At 29.3% G+C, this 19135-nt stretch overlaps 1 protein-coding gene across 1 annotated transcript in view; it reads right to left on the reverse strand.

Annotated features, from left to right (window-relative positions):
* Positions 1–565: 565 nt before the first annotated feature.
* The window catches only part of LOC111624266 (ubiquitin-like modifier-activating enzyme 6), a 43804-nt gene continuing 25234 nt past the window's right edge, over positions 566–19135 (reverse strand). Inside the window, exons 25-32 of the mRNA XM_023367075.1 lie at positions 15263–15337; positions 13940–14048; positions 12140–12219; positions 10668–10781; positions 8897–9024; positions 7777–7864; positions 3565–3659; positions 566–830 (exon numbers count right to left, since the gene is read on the reverse strand). Of these exons, the coding sequence (XP_023222843.1) occupies positions 713–830; positions 3565–3659; positions 7777–7864; positions 8897–9024; positions 10668–10781; positions 12140–12219; positions 13940–14048; positions 15263–15337 (807 nt within the window). The 3' untranslated portion in view covers positions 566–712. The remainder of the gene's footprint in view (positions 831–3564; positions 3660–7776; positions 7865–8896; positions 9025–10667; positions 10782–12139; positions 12220–13939; positions 14049–15262; positions 15338–19135) is intronic.

Below are 19135 nucleotides of genomic sequence, written 5' to 3' on the forward strand. Positions count from 1 at the left end.
GTAATCTGACACCCACCATGCCGGTCTGATATGTGTGGGACTAGAGAGAGACTACTGTACTTCCAATTCTTATCGGGCTGCAATTATACATTCCCACTGTCGTGATTGTCTGTCCGTCCGTCTTTCGTTAATCTTGAGAATGGAGTTAGTTAGAAAAAAATCCAGATTGGATACGAAAAGCCGATGACTAATTTCATATCTGATCTGGCATAGGTGATTTTGAATGACATTGAAGATGTAGTATGTGTCATAGGTAATTTTGAATTTTTGTTAGGTATGCATTTTCAAAACCTCACAGATGAATATAATGTGTAAAATATACCTGTAATGGCTTGCATTTAGCAATAATTATAATTATATCAATTATAATCACCAGAGATATTTCGTGACTGTACGAAGGCGTGCAACAACTCCAGTTACAATATTCAACTTATCTTATTCCATAAAATAAATTGAATATTGTTCTATTTTGTTTATGAAATATTGTGTAATATTAAATATGTATATAAATAAAAAAAAAAAATGTATTGAGAAGCTGTATTAAAAGAATTTGCGTAAACATTTCTTTTTGTTCATTAACAAATGAAATTTTTATAATAAATTACAATTACCAGTTACAAATATTATACAGTGAAACCTGTATAATTGCACGGTTTTCCTGATTTGGGAGGTTTCCGTCCTGGACGGGTTCCGCCGTACTTCGGCATCCGTTTTAAAAATGATATAAAATAGAAGGCGCCATCTCTTCTTCTCCATTTTCGTCGTAAACGGACACGGACAGTTCCGCGTGGTCTCGCCTCTCTTGGTCGGAATCTATCAAAGATTTCATTCTGAAATAAAAATTTAAAATTTTAGTGTGTAATTATATAAAACTTTTCACTAGTTTTGTAACTGTCAAATATAATTGATTATTCTTCATTCAAATCTGTCTTACATATTGTTACATAAGTTTATTGTTATTAAAAATTACAGGAATGTAGTAAACACTTGTCTGTGGAAGAAGGTAATGGAAATAATTACAGGCCTCATGTATCAATTTTGGATGAATTACTTGGTTTTAAAAGTATATTTGACTTTTTTATTCTCCTAAAAACTGTAAATGAAATTTCTTTTACAGTTTCTTGGGAGTTTTAAATTCCAAAAAATTTCTGTATTTTTAAGACTTAATGTTACAGAATGTGCTCTACCCAACCTTTCATTTCTTTGCACATTTGGCGTCTTCTTCAGAGTTGTAAACTCTCTTAAAAACTACAGGTCTTGGCAGCGTTATTTATCTCAAACAGTTTATGTTTATTAAGGTGTTTACATAATATTCATCATGCAAATGTTGAATGTTCTTTTAACACCCTAGAGTCTATGTCATGGATGGCAAATCTTTTTGAGTCCAAGTGCCATATAGTAAGCATACTTATCTTTAAAAATGTTTGTGCGTGCCAAAGTTCTAGACTTTGAATAACTGTGTTTAAATAAATAAGATGAATATGCTTTAATTAGAGTAAATGTAAACAAGCTAGTTGAAAAAAGAATGATCAGGTAATAAACTGAAAGGATGACTGAAAAAGACAGATGATAAACTGAAATTGTACAAAAAGTTGTGTGTCAATTTGGGAATGTGTGTCATAGTTTAGCCACCCTTGGATTAGATGATCAAAAGAATAGCTTAGAAGCAGTGAGAGAAGTTTGCTAACTCTGACTTGCAGTGTTATTGATGCCGTAGCCAGTGTGCAACGAGCATAGCCAAGCTCACAATGTCACTCAACTAACTAACAAATAACTCTTTGCATTAGTTCTAACAAATGCTGCTTTCATTTGATCACCTGGTACGTCTTTTTTCATAATTTGTCTTTATAAATTGTGACTGTGACGTTAATTGTGTGTGTTATATCTGTATTAGGGTTTCTCATTTCTTGGTCTTTTGGTTGTCCCAAGATTCCGAGAAAAAGTAAACTGTTTCCCAGAATACGATTAATTACTTTTAAGATATAAATTCATTTTTTAAGTAACTTAGTACGTCCTGCAACCTCCAAAATAATAATAATAATAATAATAATGCTGTGTAAAATATGCATAAGAAATTACTTTTGAATTACGTAGAAATTTTCACAAATAGAAAAAATTTATTAAACTTTGTTGGAAACTGCTTACAAAAAGAAATGCCTAATACTGTATTGAGTTGAAAATATAAAAAAAAAATGAACTTAGATCAAACTTCTAAGTTAGAAGGTAATTTTCATTATTTAAATAAAACATAATACAAAATATTTTTGTAAATTTTTATAATAAGATTTTAAAAAGCAAAGATGATCAATACTCCAATTACTCAATTTGATTCTTATTTTACTAAAGAAAAATCTTGCTACTGAGAATGCCCTTTTCGATTCAATTGATGTGGGTGGAATAATCTTTAATTCATTTAAGAGAAGACAGATGTTATGTGTTTTTTTCACCCATAGCCTGGAAGATTTCTAGTTCGTTTTCGAGATGCATTGTAGTACTTTTGTCGTCTAGTATTCTTGATTTGTCTACCTCGGCTGCTTTAATAGCAGCATCAAGCTTAGTCCGATAATTCAGCAGTTCATTTGGCCTTAATAATTGGGTTTATGAAGAAAAACTTCATACTTGCATACTTTTTACTCGTTTGTATCCTTGCCCAATTTGCACAACCTGGCATAATGCAGTTATTAAAGCTAATAGGCATGGTTAAAAATTAAGACAGCATTGATACAATTATTCAAAATATTAAAGGACAAGTAAAGAATTTTTGGGATCCTGCCACAAATAGGCTACATATTGATTATTGACAATCTGTGGCATGCCTTAATAAGCAAAAATTTAAAAAACTAATAAGCAGGCTTAAAATTAATAAATACAAATGTATTCTGAAAGTTTATGAGTTAATTATACCTTCTATTTGCAAAATTTCCTCAACTTTAACACAAAATAAGAAAAATGTGAATTTTTAAGAAATTTGCAGGATTTCCCAGGTTAAAAAAAAGCTGGGATCCTGTTGGAGAAACCCTAATCTGTATTAACTGAAGAAATATTGCTAACTGTATGTGTTCAATACAAGATTAATCAATTAAATTTAACTTATTGATAATTTTTTATGCATAATTTGGAAGATTTATTTTGCATTCATTGTGTTATAAATATATTTATATCTTAAAGCTTGAAAAAATTTTAGTTTCTTTTGAGATAGATAGATACAGAAGAGTGCAATAAAAATAATGATACATCCATCTTACAAGATCATAATATCAGTTAAATGTTACCTTCAAATGATTACACATCATACATATAAAATGGAGGAGACATCACGATGTCAGTTATTATTTTTCAAAAACTATTGCTTTTAACTGTTTTCAATAGTTCAACTAGAAGTGTCATTCATGATATCATAAAACGGTACTCGGTACCTTTTTCCTAACAATTGTGAATCTTTGACCTAATCATTTACATCTTATTTATAACAATACAGACTAATATTCACCCATTTTTACAAGTGGCTTGATACAATATGAAATATTATCAACTAATTAAAATATACATGAAATTTTTACTTACGTCTGTGACTTTCTCTTCTCGTACAAAGGTATAAGCGGTAACCATAATATTTTGGAGCCGTAAACAATCATGGTTGGTTCCAAATTAAAGTTTGCCTTGAAAATTAACAACGTTTATTATTAGTATTGTGTGTCCAACACAGTATCTAGTACTATGCTAGACCTGGGTCAGAGCATAGCTTCAAAAAAGCAAAAATGTAATATTGCTGTGTGTGTGAGTGGTGTTTTTGTTTGTTTGTATTTAAGAATTTCTTAACTGATATACATCACATTATGAAAAACAACCATTTTAAACACACATCTTATTGTTAAGACCTAACTTTTGTATATGTGCAAGAGAGGACTACAGTTACAGTAAGTGATCTATCCATTCTCCACGAGTGAGTTCTGAGTATTCACTAATTCTTCAATTTACATATTTTATATGTAATGACTTTGTTTGCCAATGAGATGTCTGGTGTATTATTATTATTACTTAGTTATGGTATATTTTGTGTGTTGTTTTCTAAGATCATCTGCAGTGTGTATTTGTAATGCAATAGTTGAGTCCATAATAGTTTGTTTGTGTGCAGGCTTTTCATGTTTGTTGTTTACTTATGTCAATGTAAGTTTTTATCACATATCTTGTGATATGTTGTTGTTTTATATGTGTACGTTTACACTTTTATACCAAAAAAATATATCTAATATTAATAAAGAGCAAATTGTTTTCAGTTATAAGAAACGGAAGTATAACCATTTATTATGGCTAAAAGTATTAAACAGGACAATTTTAAAATGGTCAATCGTTTCTACATTTTCAAATCTTTCAAACATCTCTGCTTTTGATTTGTATCAAGAAAGACAAATTATAAAATAATCTCACAACCTTATGATCTTTCTCTTTTGAATCTGTATCTGATAATTAACTAATAAATATAAAATAATGTTAGTTTCTTTTATTATGGTGTGAAAACTTTGAAAGTCATTTTTCTACTGGTTTAAAATCTAAATTCAAAGATTTAGCATTTTTATTTTCACTGGTAACGACTTTTGAGTCAAAATTCATTTGTAAAATGGATGAGATCACTTCATACTTTAATAATTATTATTCTTGTATATGTCTGAATGATGGTCACCCAATACAGTTAACCCATACTATATGCTTGGCAATCTTTAGAAAGGGAAATAGCTGGTATGTAGGTCAAAAAACGTTGATAGCATAAAAAGCAAAAAAATTCTTTATTAACATTGATATTGCACAATGCTTATATTAAATACCTTTAATAAACAAAATGTCATGTTATATCTGCATATATCTTATAAAGCTATTGCCTTAAACACTGTCAAGTGTATGGGAATAGCTTTATACTCTTTAACATCACAATTTAAAAAAAGTCAAATATTTTACACGATGTATCATAAACCTACACCTAGATTTTTGATGTTTCATGATTCTTGATATTGCATGATGAGTGCCTCCTGTTATATACCTTTGTGCAATGCTTGCACAAAGGTATATAACAGGAGGTACTCATCATGCAATGTTTTGCCTTGTCAATCTTTCTTTTGTCATGGTACAATGCACTCATGACAGTTGCTATCAGTCAGTTTATTGACTTTCACTGCAATTATTAAGGACAATAACTTTTTTGTTATTTACTTCCTAACTTTTCCTTTGTGGTAAAACCATCATCAGCCTTAATATTTTACAAAGATTACAAATCTTTGTAAAATATTAAGGCTGATGATGGTTCTTTTCTTGAGAAAGTTCATACCATACAGCCTATATTTTCTTAAATGATGAAACAGACATTTCGTCTTTTCAGGTGAAAAAACTGTAGTACAGCTCAATTATTTGGTATAACTGTAAAAGTGACTCATTTCCTTCTGCTGATTTGTCGGCCATAATTGATTTAACTGCCAACATAATGGCACTAAAGTTGCCAGAATTAAAGATGCAATTTATCTTATCTGCCATTTAAAATTATCACAATTGAGCTAAAATTCTCATACATATATACACATATAAAATTATTAATCTTGGTTCTTTCTCAATTGAAGGAATTTGAGAATGTTGTTCTGGTTTGCTTCAGTCGTAATAAAATACACAAAATGTCTTCAGCATATATATTGGTGTTAGACTCATTAAATGAAGTGTTTATGTGATAAAACCAAACTCTAAAAACGCTGACAAATTGAAAAAGTGGCCTGTGTGCTGACAGAGCATATATAATGCTGATGGTTGGCAACTATGATACTGACAATGAGCTATGCCAGCTCTCAAAACCTATTTAAATTTTCATTCTGCTATTTAATTAGAAAATAACAACGATTAAATACAACATATAAAGATGAAAATTTTATTAATCTGCAATGTATTTTATGCATGATTTATCGTTAATATTTTATAATGTAAAGTATTAAGAGAATTTTATTTTGTATAGCTGTACGAGGGCTGTTCGGAAAGTTCGCGGCCTTGCCTATATGCGGCGCTGCGATCAATTTAATTTTTGGCAGGAATAATTCAGCCATCTTTGCTAAAGATACGATACCAATTTCCGCTTGATTTTTCAAAAAGTTTTGCCATGACAGCTTAGCAGATAGTCAATGTGCACATGCTTTGTCAAAAATGGAGAAGACGGAGACTCGTGCGGTCATAAAATACCTGACGAAAAAAGGGTTGACCCCATCTCAAATCAAAGCTGACATGGATGAAGTTTTAGGAGAGTCTGCTCCTTCGTACACCACTGTGAAAAAATGGACAGCCCTTTTTAAATCCGGCAGAGAAAGTGTGGAAGATGACCCTTGCAGCGGACGGCTGTCAACTGCTGTCACTGAAGAAAACATCGACAAAGTTCACGATTTGGTATTAGCAGATCGCCGTTTGAAAACGCGTGAGATAGCTGAGACAACAGGCATCTCTGTCGACCGAGTGCACCACATCCTAACCGAAGATTTGGGTATGACGAAGGTCTCAGCAAGGTGGGTGCCGCATCTGCTGACTGCCAAGCAAAAACGTGTTCGCACTTTGATGTCAAAAAAGTGTTTGGACTTCTACCAGAAAAACCCACAGGATTTCTTGCGTCGGTTTGTGACTACTGACGAAACGTGGATCCATTACTACACTCCTGAAACAAAAGAACAGTCGAAGCAATGGAAACACCACAGTTCGCCACCACCAAAGAAGGCAAAGACAGTTCCATCAGCGGGTAAAGTGATGGCCTCGGTTTTTTGGGATGCTAAAGGCATCATCTTTATTGACTACCTAGAAAGAGGAAAGACCATTAATGCTGTCTATTACTGTGAACTTTTGGAAAAACTGAAGAAAGAAATCGAAGAAAAGAGGCCACACTTGAAGAAGAAAAAAGTTCTGTTCCACCACGATAATGCACCTGCACATTCCGCCAGAATCACTGAACAAAAGATAAACGAACTTCGCTTCCAATTAGTTCCACATCCACCGTACTCACCTGATTTGGCCCCCAGTGACTTCCACCTTTTTCCAAACCTAAAAAAATTCTTGGCTGGAAAGAGATTCCACTCAAATGACGAAGTCATCTCTGAAGTGAACGAGTATTTTGCACACCTTGACAAATCGACCTATTGTGATGGCATAAAAAAGCTAGAACATCGCTGGAATAAGTGCATTGCTAACAGAGGAGATTACATTGAAAAATAAAAAAAGTTTTAACATTATTTTGTTTGTTTTTCTATGTGAGGCCGCGAACTTTCCGAACAGCCCTCATATTTGGTTGTTTTCTTTTTCATTTCTGTTATCCTAAGTTTTGGGAGCTGCTTTTGTTTAAATCTCAACACTTCACAGCTTATTAATCAATCTGTGGAATCAGATTTGTCCATCAGAATATTGTAAAATTTTTATATGAATTAATAGAATATCTTTAATGTTTTTAAAAAAATTAATGTAAAGCAGACAAGATATGCTTTAATATACACTTTGCGCTTGTCAACTTTTGTTATTCAACACTGCAATAAAGTAAAGAATTTAAGATTTCCTCCTCTCTCCTAATTGAATTAATTCAAAATTCAACAAACACAATTAATCTTAAGTTTAAAAAGTTTAATACTAGTAAATAATCTAGTTTTTTTCTTTTGTTTCAAGAACTTTAGTCCATGGTTCTTTTGTCTTTTTAATAAGAGATATTTGGTTAAAGAGTGCAGTTATATTTTTCAGGTAAAAAAAACTTGGTACATTATACAATAACAAACTTACCTTAAATTTATTTATAAACTGCTGTAATGTTTCTTCTTTCTGTCCATAAATATTCCAACAGTCCCATACTGTATATGCTAAATCTTTTCTGAAAAATAACTTTTTCCATTAATTAAAAAGCTAAAATTAAAAATTGTTTAAAACTTGTTAAAATGCTTCATTAAACCTTATAAAAACATATGTGGATGTTAAAACCCACATATATTTTTTCTTGTACCATTCATCCAATTTACTAGTAAGAATTTATAAGAAAAGTATGACATGAGGAAAGACATGATGGTGCGACTTGACTTAACATTTGTAAGTTTCAGCTGATTATGTAGAGAATTGTGAAATACATTGTGAAACGAAGAGAAAAAACAATCTAGCCATACTGGTTTTTTTTTATCTTAGATGTAACATCAGATCAGACTATAGATTATTTATGACCTGATCTGAGTTACATTTGGATAAGAGAAAAGAATGTAAGGAAATTTCATATTTTCTATGTATTAACACCCAGAAAATATAAAAAATATTTTCTATATTGTCTATGTGTTTCTATATTTCTATGTCACATCATTCTCTGTCTGATGTCTTCAGTCCCTTTAGAATCAGTCCAAGATATTTATTGAACAGAAATTAAATTAGTCCAGACCCAAGTAGCAGACTACATTTAAGAAATTCATTTGGGTTCTAAAGATTGATGATAAAATCCATATCAATTAGATAATATCATATAGTTCTTTCTCAAATCATCTTAGTAATACAATTTAAATCATTTTATTAATGTATATCTGCCAAAACTATAGTTTCTGACATGTTGTAGACCTTTTCCAGTAAATATAAATAATTCCCAAAATATTATTTGTTACCAATGTAAATTCTGCATTATAATTCCTATTATTTAATTTTATTTTTCATTTCTGTTGGTTTCATATAAAATTATTTTTCATACATTTCTGTAATTATATAGATTTTGACTGTATTTTATTTCATTATTGATAGATAAATATTTAAAGAATTGTTATACTTGTGTAAAACAGAAATATATTTCAATTTTATTTCTAAATAATCATTAATAGTTTATTATTTACTTAATTACTGTTACTTTAATTTAATCAAAAACACTTATTCTCACCTTAATTTGTATATTAATGGCGATGCAGGTTCAGAAAGTAAAATACTTGGTTGTGAAAGGTCAATAAAGTAATTGGAATATTGAGATTTTTCAAAATCTTTCAAAATTTTCAATAATTCAAATACTGCCTGCAAAAATAATTTTTATTACCAGACAAATTATCATTGAATAAACTATGTCAATAAAAATAATATCAATAAGATTGAATTTAATCTTTGAAGATAATTGTGAAATGAACACAGTTGCTAAACACAGTGAAACCTCTCTAAAACAGACACTTGCAGGACCAGAGAAGTGTCCACCCAAGAAAGATTTTTGAAAAATTATTCTAAAATTATCCTTTAAACATAGCTTGTGCTATTTTACTTGCAAATTTATAATTTTTGAATGTTATGTGTATTATAATATGATGAACAACTACCACAAGAGGGTCAGTACAGTATTACTTTTTAAAAATTCAGTCATGATTGTTTGTAGCAATCTGTCTCTCTTTAAGCATACTTAAATCTTGTGCTAACTATGTATTGTCTATGTCTTTTCTATTGATGTGAAACTGTTCACATAATCCAGGGTCTAACTCATACAGTCTATTTAAAACCTGCTACAGGGCCACCAATTCCTATTGGTGGCCCTGTAGCTTGTGTCAGCTCTTGACTATAAAGCTTAAGTGCCACCAGCTGGATTTGTTGCTGAATGGGCTGTTTGGCAACAAATTCAGAGTAAGCCCAGTAGCTTACACTTCTACAGTAGTTTTTTTTTTTCTTACAACCTATTCAACCCAATAAATACAACTATGTCTTTATGGGCTATTTGGCTATTTAGAAAACTTTTAATCTATCATAAGTGACATAAGAATGTGAAAAAAGAAAAGGTAAATAGTATGCAAGACAAGTTATGACAATTGTGGGACTAAACGAATGTCCACAGAACTGTTTTCAACCGACATCAACAATATGATTTATGTTGTTCTTTGAAAAATGTTGTTTCTGCTAGTTACTATCATAAGGTGCACATGCTTCTTATAGACTGATTTGAACTTAGTAACTTGCTTTGACACTTAGAAAACTCCTACAATGGCAAGTTAGCATAATAATACAATAGACTCTCACTAATCCAGACACTCCTAGCACAAAGGAGTGCCAGATTACTGAGAATGAATAGGCCTAAAGACAGTGAGTGAGGCAACCTGCTACCTTACAGCACTCATTCTTTTTGGAGGTATTTCAAGCAAGCAAATAATATAGCATACTGACTTGCAATACTGCAGAAAGAAATAAAATAGTCATGTCGCACAACCTGTTTCCCTAACATTTTCATATAAATGGAAGCACAGATGATTGCACTGTAAGGTATGCCAGATAATCGAGAGTATACTGAATCTCTGTCATAATAAATTGATGCAGTTAAACCGATTCTAAAAACTCAGGAAATATTGTATTGAGTTTTTAGAATCGATTTTATTGCAACTGCAAAACTCCAAACAAGGAAGTCGACGCTGTGAGAATCTATTGTATTTATTAAGGAGAGATTGAGAAATCAACCTTAATGCATTTCATGTGTTCATGTCCATTGTGAAGTTACATATTTTTTTATACCAGACTGTGAAAATTGTATGTTACAGAGGGTGTCTATTAAGATTTCACTGTACATAATAATCCATTGTAATTATATATATAATTAATAATTTCAAACTACTGTATTTAATTAAACATGTAAAAATCTGATTTTACAATTTTAACAAATGACTAAAGTTATAATTACTTAATCTTACCAAAGCAGATATAACAGCATTAGTAGCAGGTAGCGATGGAATAATTTTTCCAGTCATAAATCGTATTCTTAAATAAGATTCAGTTTTGATATTATACATTAACGCTCTTAGATTCTAAATAATAAAAGAATAAATTTTATTAAATAGTTTCATAATTTAATTATTAGTATATATATTACTTTTACCTTAAATTTAATACAATAATTTAGTTAATTTAATGATAATATTAAGAACTGTTTGTCAATAATGACTTATTTGATTTCTTGCTGTCAAAAACTAGAAGACAAATGTCTCTTTCTGATTATTTTAATGTTCTCTTTTGAATTCAAAATCTTAATATTGTAAATTATTTTTAATATATTATTAGCAAACTTAAATATTAGAGAGGTTGAGGCAGACGTTTTAAACGTGTAAACGTGTAGGTCGGACGTTCAGCGCCGCTTTCCCGTAAGCCTAAAAGTTTGACAATGGTGTTTGGATAGTCGGTGAAATCACGCTCGACATTCCAAACACCATCGTCAAACTTCTATTCTAGGCTTACGGGAAAGCGGCACCGAACGTCCGTCCTACACATTTACACGTTTAAAACATCTGCCTCAACCTCTATATTACATAACTTAAACATTTTCATTTCTTTAAGAAACAAAATTCCATGGGTTAATTTGGTTTTATACACATTCGTATCAAGAATACTTAATATCTAATGTCATAAAGGCTTATAAAGCTAACGATTCATTGTTCTTTATTGGAACATTTAATATACTGCTTAATTATTTTATTTTAAGTCTTAAACAAAGAAATATACTTAACAGTTATGTTTTCTTTTTCGAATGCATACAATTTTAATTATACTGATGAAATTGGAATGTTTATACTTAATTTTCATTAAAACTAGTATCAGTGAAATATGTCACTGTGACTGTTCCTCATATTAATTAAGATTTATTGAAAATATAATCAATGCTCAATACATTTCTATTACTGTACATCATTAAGTTATAATTTATTTGTAAATTTTAATGATGCTAGCATATTAATATATTAAAAATATCACAGTAAAGATACAAATAAACACAATACTGCTTATAATTAATTAAGTAAATGGTCCAGAAAAATGTTTAATCATAAATAATGGTAATTTATCATCATATTAGCTTAGAATGAATATAAAACCTTTTGAAAACATTCAATGTTGATCTAAGGATATGTAAATCATCTTAAAAAAATTTAGCCATAATAAATGGATGACCCTTAAACTTTATTAACTATCATTAGCTTTCCAACTTAAGAAACATATTATTACTAATAGTTTCTTTTAATATTGTCTCCAATAACTAAGGAAAATAACTAATTAACTGTTTTGAAATATCCTTTTTCCTGTATTTACTTTTATGTTCTTTATTAATAAATGTCTGCATTTAAAATAGTTATGTTATTAACTATCATAATAAATCATTAAAAATCCAACTTACCGAAGCAGAATATATAAAGTCCATCTGACCTTCTGTTTCATCATATTTATTAAATTTTAGAGGTAACATTTTCAAGCATTCTATAAAAATATTAAAAAACATTTATAAAATTATTAAATAGTATCAAATTTCATTTACAGATAGTATATATAGTAGTAAAATGCACTTAATTTTAATATAGTATTGTAGTAATTACAAGTAAAAAGCTTTTATCTAATACAGAATTTAATCCAATATTAATTATCATTTCAGAGAAAACACCTCAATATAGCATTTAGAACTAAGCCAAATCATACCCATAATTAATCAGGCTATTATTATGCTATAATTAATATATATATATATATATATATATATAAACATACTTAAAATTNTATATATATATATTACTACTAAGTGTTAAACTATACAATTTTGTATAGTTTCACACTCAGCAGTAATATTATGCAGAATAACTAATAATATTGTTAAGACATGTTATTATCAATTATTTTGTTAATAATTTTAAAGTATTCATTAAAAAACAAATCTACTTTCATGACACTTTCAGTAAATTATCTTTCTGTCTTGTCATAATGCAAGATTATCATCAATAAAGTAAACTAATGCGGATAACTGTTTGTCAGGGGAACATCAAGTACATAGATGCCAATATTACAGATAACTTGGACAAATCTGTGAGAACTCTCTTATGTAATATGTATGAAAATGATTAGCCAAATTCTAGTCAAACAGTTTAGCAAATCTACGACTGCTTACAGCTCTTTGAGTTCCCAACCACATCATCATCTCGTCAGCACGCTTAACTGTCTTGTCCAACAGAATAGAAAGATATAACAATATGATGTCCACTTTGTAGAATATGAATTCTTTTGATGTTGTGTAGTAGATAAAATGTCAGTTCTGGTCTAAACACAAAGGAAAAGCTGACACAACTCTCTTGGGAAATATTTTAATAATATTGTTAAAAAATATACCGTAACTTTTTCTAGAGAATAAGCGGGATGGATGTGCTTCTTGATCAACAGTCTAAATGAATAGCTATGTTTATAGATTGGTTTGAACTGATAGGATAAGGCAATGCATTACTTGGGAAATCTACCAATGGGATGATACCCAAGAAGACTTTCTGCAGGAAACTTGAACCCTATTTAAGTGTTAGTCATGTGAATGAAACCCAGAAAACTCCACTTGGTCAGCCCATTGGTGAAGTTGCAAACTCATAATCAATTACTGATGTTCTATGGTTTTATACACTTGATCACTGGAGGGTGCCGTCTTTATAGACTCTTATGTCAAGGACTAAACGTGAACAAGCCACTGTTGTTACTATTATGAAAAAGTTAATAGGAAGATCTGAAATTTTAATGCTGTTTTAATTTTTCTACAGTTATTTGAACAGGTTCAATTGGCAATTCCTCCCATCTCATCAATAAAATACAATGAAAGTCCACCTCCTCAATTAATATAAAAACTTTAGATTTATCTACAACTAAGTGTTAAACTCAGTGATGTTATAGGTTGTTTTGTTTGATTAATCTGTGCCTTAATTTTGACTTATATACAAGCAAATGAATATTTCACTGTAAAATAACAATTACTGAGTTAGCCTTAATACACCCCAATAATCTGGCAGATCATTTGGCATTAATTCAATGTTTGTATTAGAAATTGACTTTTTTGCATTTTTGCTTCAAATAGTTTTAGTGAAAACATGTAAATACTTTGGTTAACTATATATTTTTAGCATATTAAAATTGTTTCTATATTTATATGATATTTATTTAAGATTATACTAACCATTATCAGTTGATTCCATTTCCTTTCTGAGAATTTCTAGAAAAACTGGAACTGTTTGATCTCCTTCCTCATTCATTTCAGGTTTTTCATCTTCTGCAATTACAACTTTCTGTAATCAATTTAAAACATTTATCTTATTAAAAACCAAAGGTAAACAGTGCATGTGATTATATAGCCATAGAACCATGTAAGAAATAATAATTATTTTAATTTTATAGTTATTTATCAAAAATATTTATTGTATATTATAGCATTTACTGCAATGGCCATTAAAAAACCATGCAGATATTGCAGCATAGATTTTCCAAATATATTAATTCAATAAAAATAAAATAGCTGTTCTGACAGTAAAGTGCATTCAAATATAAACATGATTTGGTTTATTTTTCTTCAAAACCAAATGATGACTCCCTTGTCCCATTCTGGTATCAAGAAATTAAGGTCAGCCTACTAAAACTAATTTGAATGCTCTACTATTACACATGATCAGTTAATTGTTATTTCTAAAATAGAATGTTCTGTTATCTGCCAAAAAACTTTCAGCATAATATTAATTGCTGGTTTGCGAGTGTAATGCAATTGAAGTTAATAGATATTAACGTCATGACAAATTTCTCATTGGACAGTAACTTTTCTATATGTTGAGGCTTTTCCCCACTTCAAAACTTGGGCAAAACTTTACATATAAAAACAATTTTATCTATTAACTGTATTTTTAAATTGTACTGTACCACTGCAAGAAGAAGCATTTTTATAGAAGTTTACATTAAATACATTGATTCCACTGCTTTATTGTCATTCCTGTGATGTGAAAATGACAAAGATATACAGGGTGTCCAAAAAGTTTCCATAAATACAAAGATAAAATGTAACTTTATTCACAAAACATTAAAATGTCAGCATTAAGATTTGTGTCAGTGGATTGACGGAGTAAGGCAAACACATGGGTGATCTGCCAATGGGGTAACTTCTAGCAGGACTTCCTACATGGAAACTGGATTCTGTTTAGGTATTAGACACATGAAGAAAACTCAGAACACTGCATGGTGGCCAGTTCATTGGTCAGGCACAAACCAATGACCAAGTACCAGTGTTCAATGGTTTTATTTATTCAGCTACTTGTGGGCTTGATTTGTATCACTGTATGGAAACTTTTGGGACACCGTGTATATCTGTTATGTTATAATCGATTTATGAATTTCAAATCAATTAATCATTTTCATTCAATAATTTTATTAATTATTTGATAACAATGTGTTATACTAAATTTAGTAATGAGACAAATTAATTAAAATATTTAAAATTCAAACTTTATTTACTTACTTTATTTGGATCCGGTTCAAACTGTGGTAGATTTACATGATTTAGTATCTGACAAATGTTGTTAATTTCTATATCCTAGCAAATAAAAATAATAATTAGAACATATCATCTTTAACCCAATTGATCAGAAATCCAGAATATTGTAAATTAAATTATGCATGGTAAAAAGAGTTGCAGGTTTGAGTTCTGCTCTGGGACAATTCTTTTCTTCCATTCTATATTAAATTTAATTTAAATTATGAATAAATAAGTTTTATCATGAGATTGCAGCCTAACTGCAAACTCTGGCCAAATTACTTTGTTTTGGATTAATAATTAGACTTACAATAGCACGACAAAAATCTGGCAGATCATTCGGTTGTCATCTTTATTTTGAATTCCATAAATTTAAAATTATGTCAAGCACATTTATTGTATAGAATTTTTAAATTATTTTAATCATATTAATAATGCATCATATGATTTTTATACTCTAAAAATCAAAACAATATTGAAACTTGAATTTTCTAATAAATTATAAATAATTAAACTGAAACTTCTGGGGCTAGATTCATAAGCATCTCATAAGTTACAATGAAATTTCTCACAAGTTGCTCAATATGAAGAGTTTAGTAGTCACAAAACAGTGTAAAATAAGATACTGTAGAAAGTCTTAGCCATCACTTTCCCAGTACATTGATTTATAAGTACTGTATTTGGCACTATCAGCAGATAATCAAAGTCATTATTAGTAATTCGAACACAAATCAATTATTGTATTTATTCAGACACTTGGCAAATCTCATCATTAAATTTTATTCAGTTGATACGTGTTCATTGTATTTTTACATGTTTCGGGCATTCCTTGCCCCTCTTCAGCCAACTGTAATAAAAGTTCACAAATTACAACAGTCAAGAACAAGTCAAGAAATACACATATTTGAAGATTTAGCTGAATTAAAAAAGAAATTTCTCCTGGCAGGTTACCCACAAAGACTGTTAAGAAAATGGAAACTTAAAATAAATAATCTTAAAATGCCAAGAGACAATAAAAAAACAAATGATATAAAGTATATTGGTTTCCCATACATCAAAGGACTACACAAACAAATTGATAATGAAATACGTAATATAAACTTTAAGTTAGCACCATCACACCAAAAAATGTATACAAGACTTAAACAACTCAACACTGAGGAAAAACAACAACTACCAACTGAAGCTAAGAATGTGGTATATAAGATTCATTGTACTTGTAACGATAATAAATATTATATAGGAGAAACTAAAAGGAAGTTAAAAACCAGATTAAAAGAACATATAGCAGATCTAAAATACAATAAAATAAATTCTGCCTTTCATGATCATTGCACTCTGAATGATTTTAACATTGATAAAGATAACGTACAAATACTTCACAAAGAAAAAGAAACATCATCATAAATTCAAAGAAAGCGTAGAAATTATCAAAAGTAATAAATGTATAAATAAAAACCTAAGTATTAAAATAAACGAAAACTGGCTCAATATCTTATAAAATTAAAAAACCTTTTAAAAAAAATATTCCTATATAAAAAATAAATATTTTTTTAAAAATGTTGCCACAAGGAGGCCTACTCGTCTTGTGACTGTGCAGTAGACAGTGGGCAAGCTCAACTGGGGGAAAAAAGGGGGACGAAAGGTCAGCGGAATATGTTTGTCTTTGATTTAGATGAAAGATGAGTATGTAAATTTTGGTATTGTTGTTAAATAGATTTGAACGTGATAATAAATGTATAAGAAAAAATTTTAAAATTGTTTAAATTTTATAACAATTCAAAATGAATAACTAGGTACGTAATTTGCAGTATTGTTATCAAAATAGTTGTATACATGATAATTAATGTAAAATCTTTAGATATGAAGTTAAATATATAAAAAAATTTTTAAACATTTTTTAGATAAGAAGTCGTGTGTGTAAAGGCATTTTAAAGGTACAAACCATACAAACATTTGTAATTTGATGGATAACAAGTTAAATGTGCAAAGAAATTTTATGATTTTAACTTTCAGCAATCTGTAATCAAAAAGGTATGTGTTTTGGAAAACACAACCTTATTTGTTTGTTTATAAAACTGTTGTAACTTGTGAATTTTTATTTTAGTTGGCTGAAGAGGGGCAAGGAATGCCCGAAAAGTGTAAAAATACAATGAACACGTATCAACTGAATAAAATTTAATGATGAGATTTGTCAAGTGTCTGAATAAATACAATAAAATTGATTTGTGTTCGAATTACTAAAAATTACTGGCATGGTTTCAAAAATATCAAAAAAGTTATTATTCTTAATTGTCTCTTTTAAACTATTTCTAACTCTAAACCTTTAAGAAGTCATTAAATGCGAAAAAAATTGATAAAATTCCTCACAGTGAAATTAAAACTGTTTATAAAATATAATAGCTATAGATCTCATTCATTATCCTTACTTTTTTTTGTAAAAAAAAACTATTAAGTTGTCAATTCCTTTCAACTTTATTCAATATTTTTATTAATATAATTGTCAGTATCAGTTTTGGACAGTTCATTCCACACCTACATCAGTTACAGTTTTCTTTTGTATTTAGTAATAATTACTATCTATCATATTTCTTCTCCTTAAGCTATTTATGAAGCATTTTTAATAAAATAAAATTTGATTATCTTTCCTCTGACATTGCAATGTGAAAAACAAGAAAATTCTGAAAATACGTCACTAAACACTTTTTCTGATTGTTAAAATGAAAGTGGTCATTAACGATATCATAATACACACACTCGTTAATAGTTTATTTTCTTTTGTTGTAAATGCTACAATATTTTTTGTGAATATAAAGTATACAACATCCTTAGTCTCTCTCCAATATCATAAAGTTATCAGAAACTGTCATATCTTATGAGATAGTCATGAATATTTTTATTTTAACAATTTTTTTCTATACACTATTACCATATTTCTTCAATTTTAAGATGTAGTCCACTGTTTTATCCATTTCTACTTATCAGAAACGAAGATGCATCTTAAATTTGCAATGACAGGTCATTGCAAATAGTTCATGTGTGCATGACAAATGTTTCCAGCTACACTGCTCAACAATTACATCAGTTTAAATGAGTTCTCTCACAAGTATTTAATTTAAACTCTCTAACATTTAAATGCACATTTCAAAACATCATAATGCAGCATTAATTTTGCAGCTCTATTTCTGTGCTATGCTTCTTTGTATTTATATTGTTTTCCAGCTTATTGCTACTGAACAAAACTAAGGGAAATTTTAAAATAATCGCCATAAAAACTTCAATTTTATTTCAAAATCATGGTGCATCTTTGAATATGAAGAAAATATGCATAAAATTATACTGTGATTTCTTTTATTCTATATTACAATTTAAAAGTTATTACAATCAATCTTTTCCGCAATTCTCATAATTCAAATTAAGAATTTGATCTTGCCAATGAATACAATGTACTGTATATGCAAATTATACAAAATTCATTATTGTTATTTCTTTGACAGTTAGAAATTAAGGCAATTTCCAATGAATGAACAAATTAGCATTTTGATTTGGATGTGCAAACTATTCATTTATATCACTAGAGTATGTCTATTGTATGCAAATAAACAAAAACTGGAAACTGGTTGTTCTGTTCATTAAAATATTTATTCTTAACTTCTACTTTCAGCTTTATCTACCTTCAAAATATTATTGCACATATTCAGATACAAAAAAAATTGTCCTATAGACCGGTTATTCGTGTGCTTAAGGGACATTCTGAGTATGGCACATTGTTTTATACTCAATCTGCTGGAACCAAGTCTGTAAAAGGATACCTACATAGAAAGGATTTTTTAGCTGTTGATGCTGTCTTGAACAAGT

The sequence above is a fragment of the Centruroides sculpturatus genome, unplaced genomic scaffold (assembly GCF_000671375.1).
Source record: "Centruroides sculpturatus isolate CEXI.00-Female unplaced genomic scaffold, Cexi_2.0 scaffold242, whole genome shotgun sequence".
Classification (NCBI taxonomy): domain Eukaryota; kingdom Metazoa; phylum Arthropoda; class Arachnida; order Scorpiones; family Buthidae; genus Centruroides; species Centruroides sculpturatus.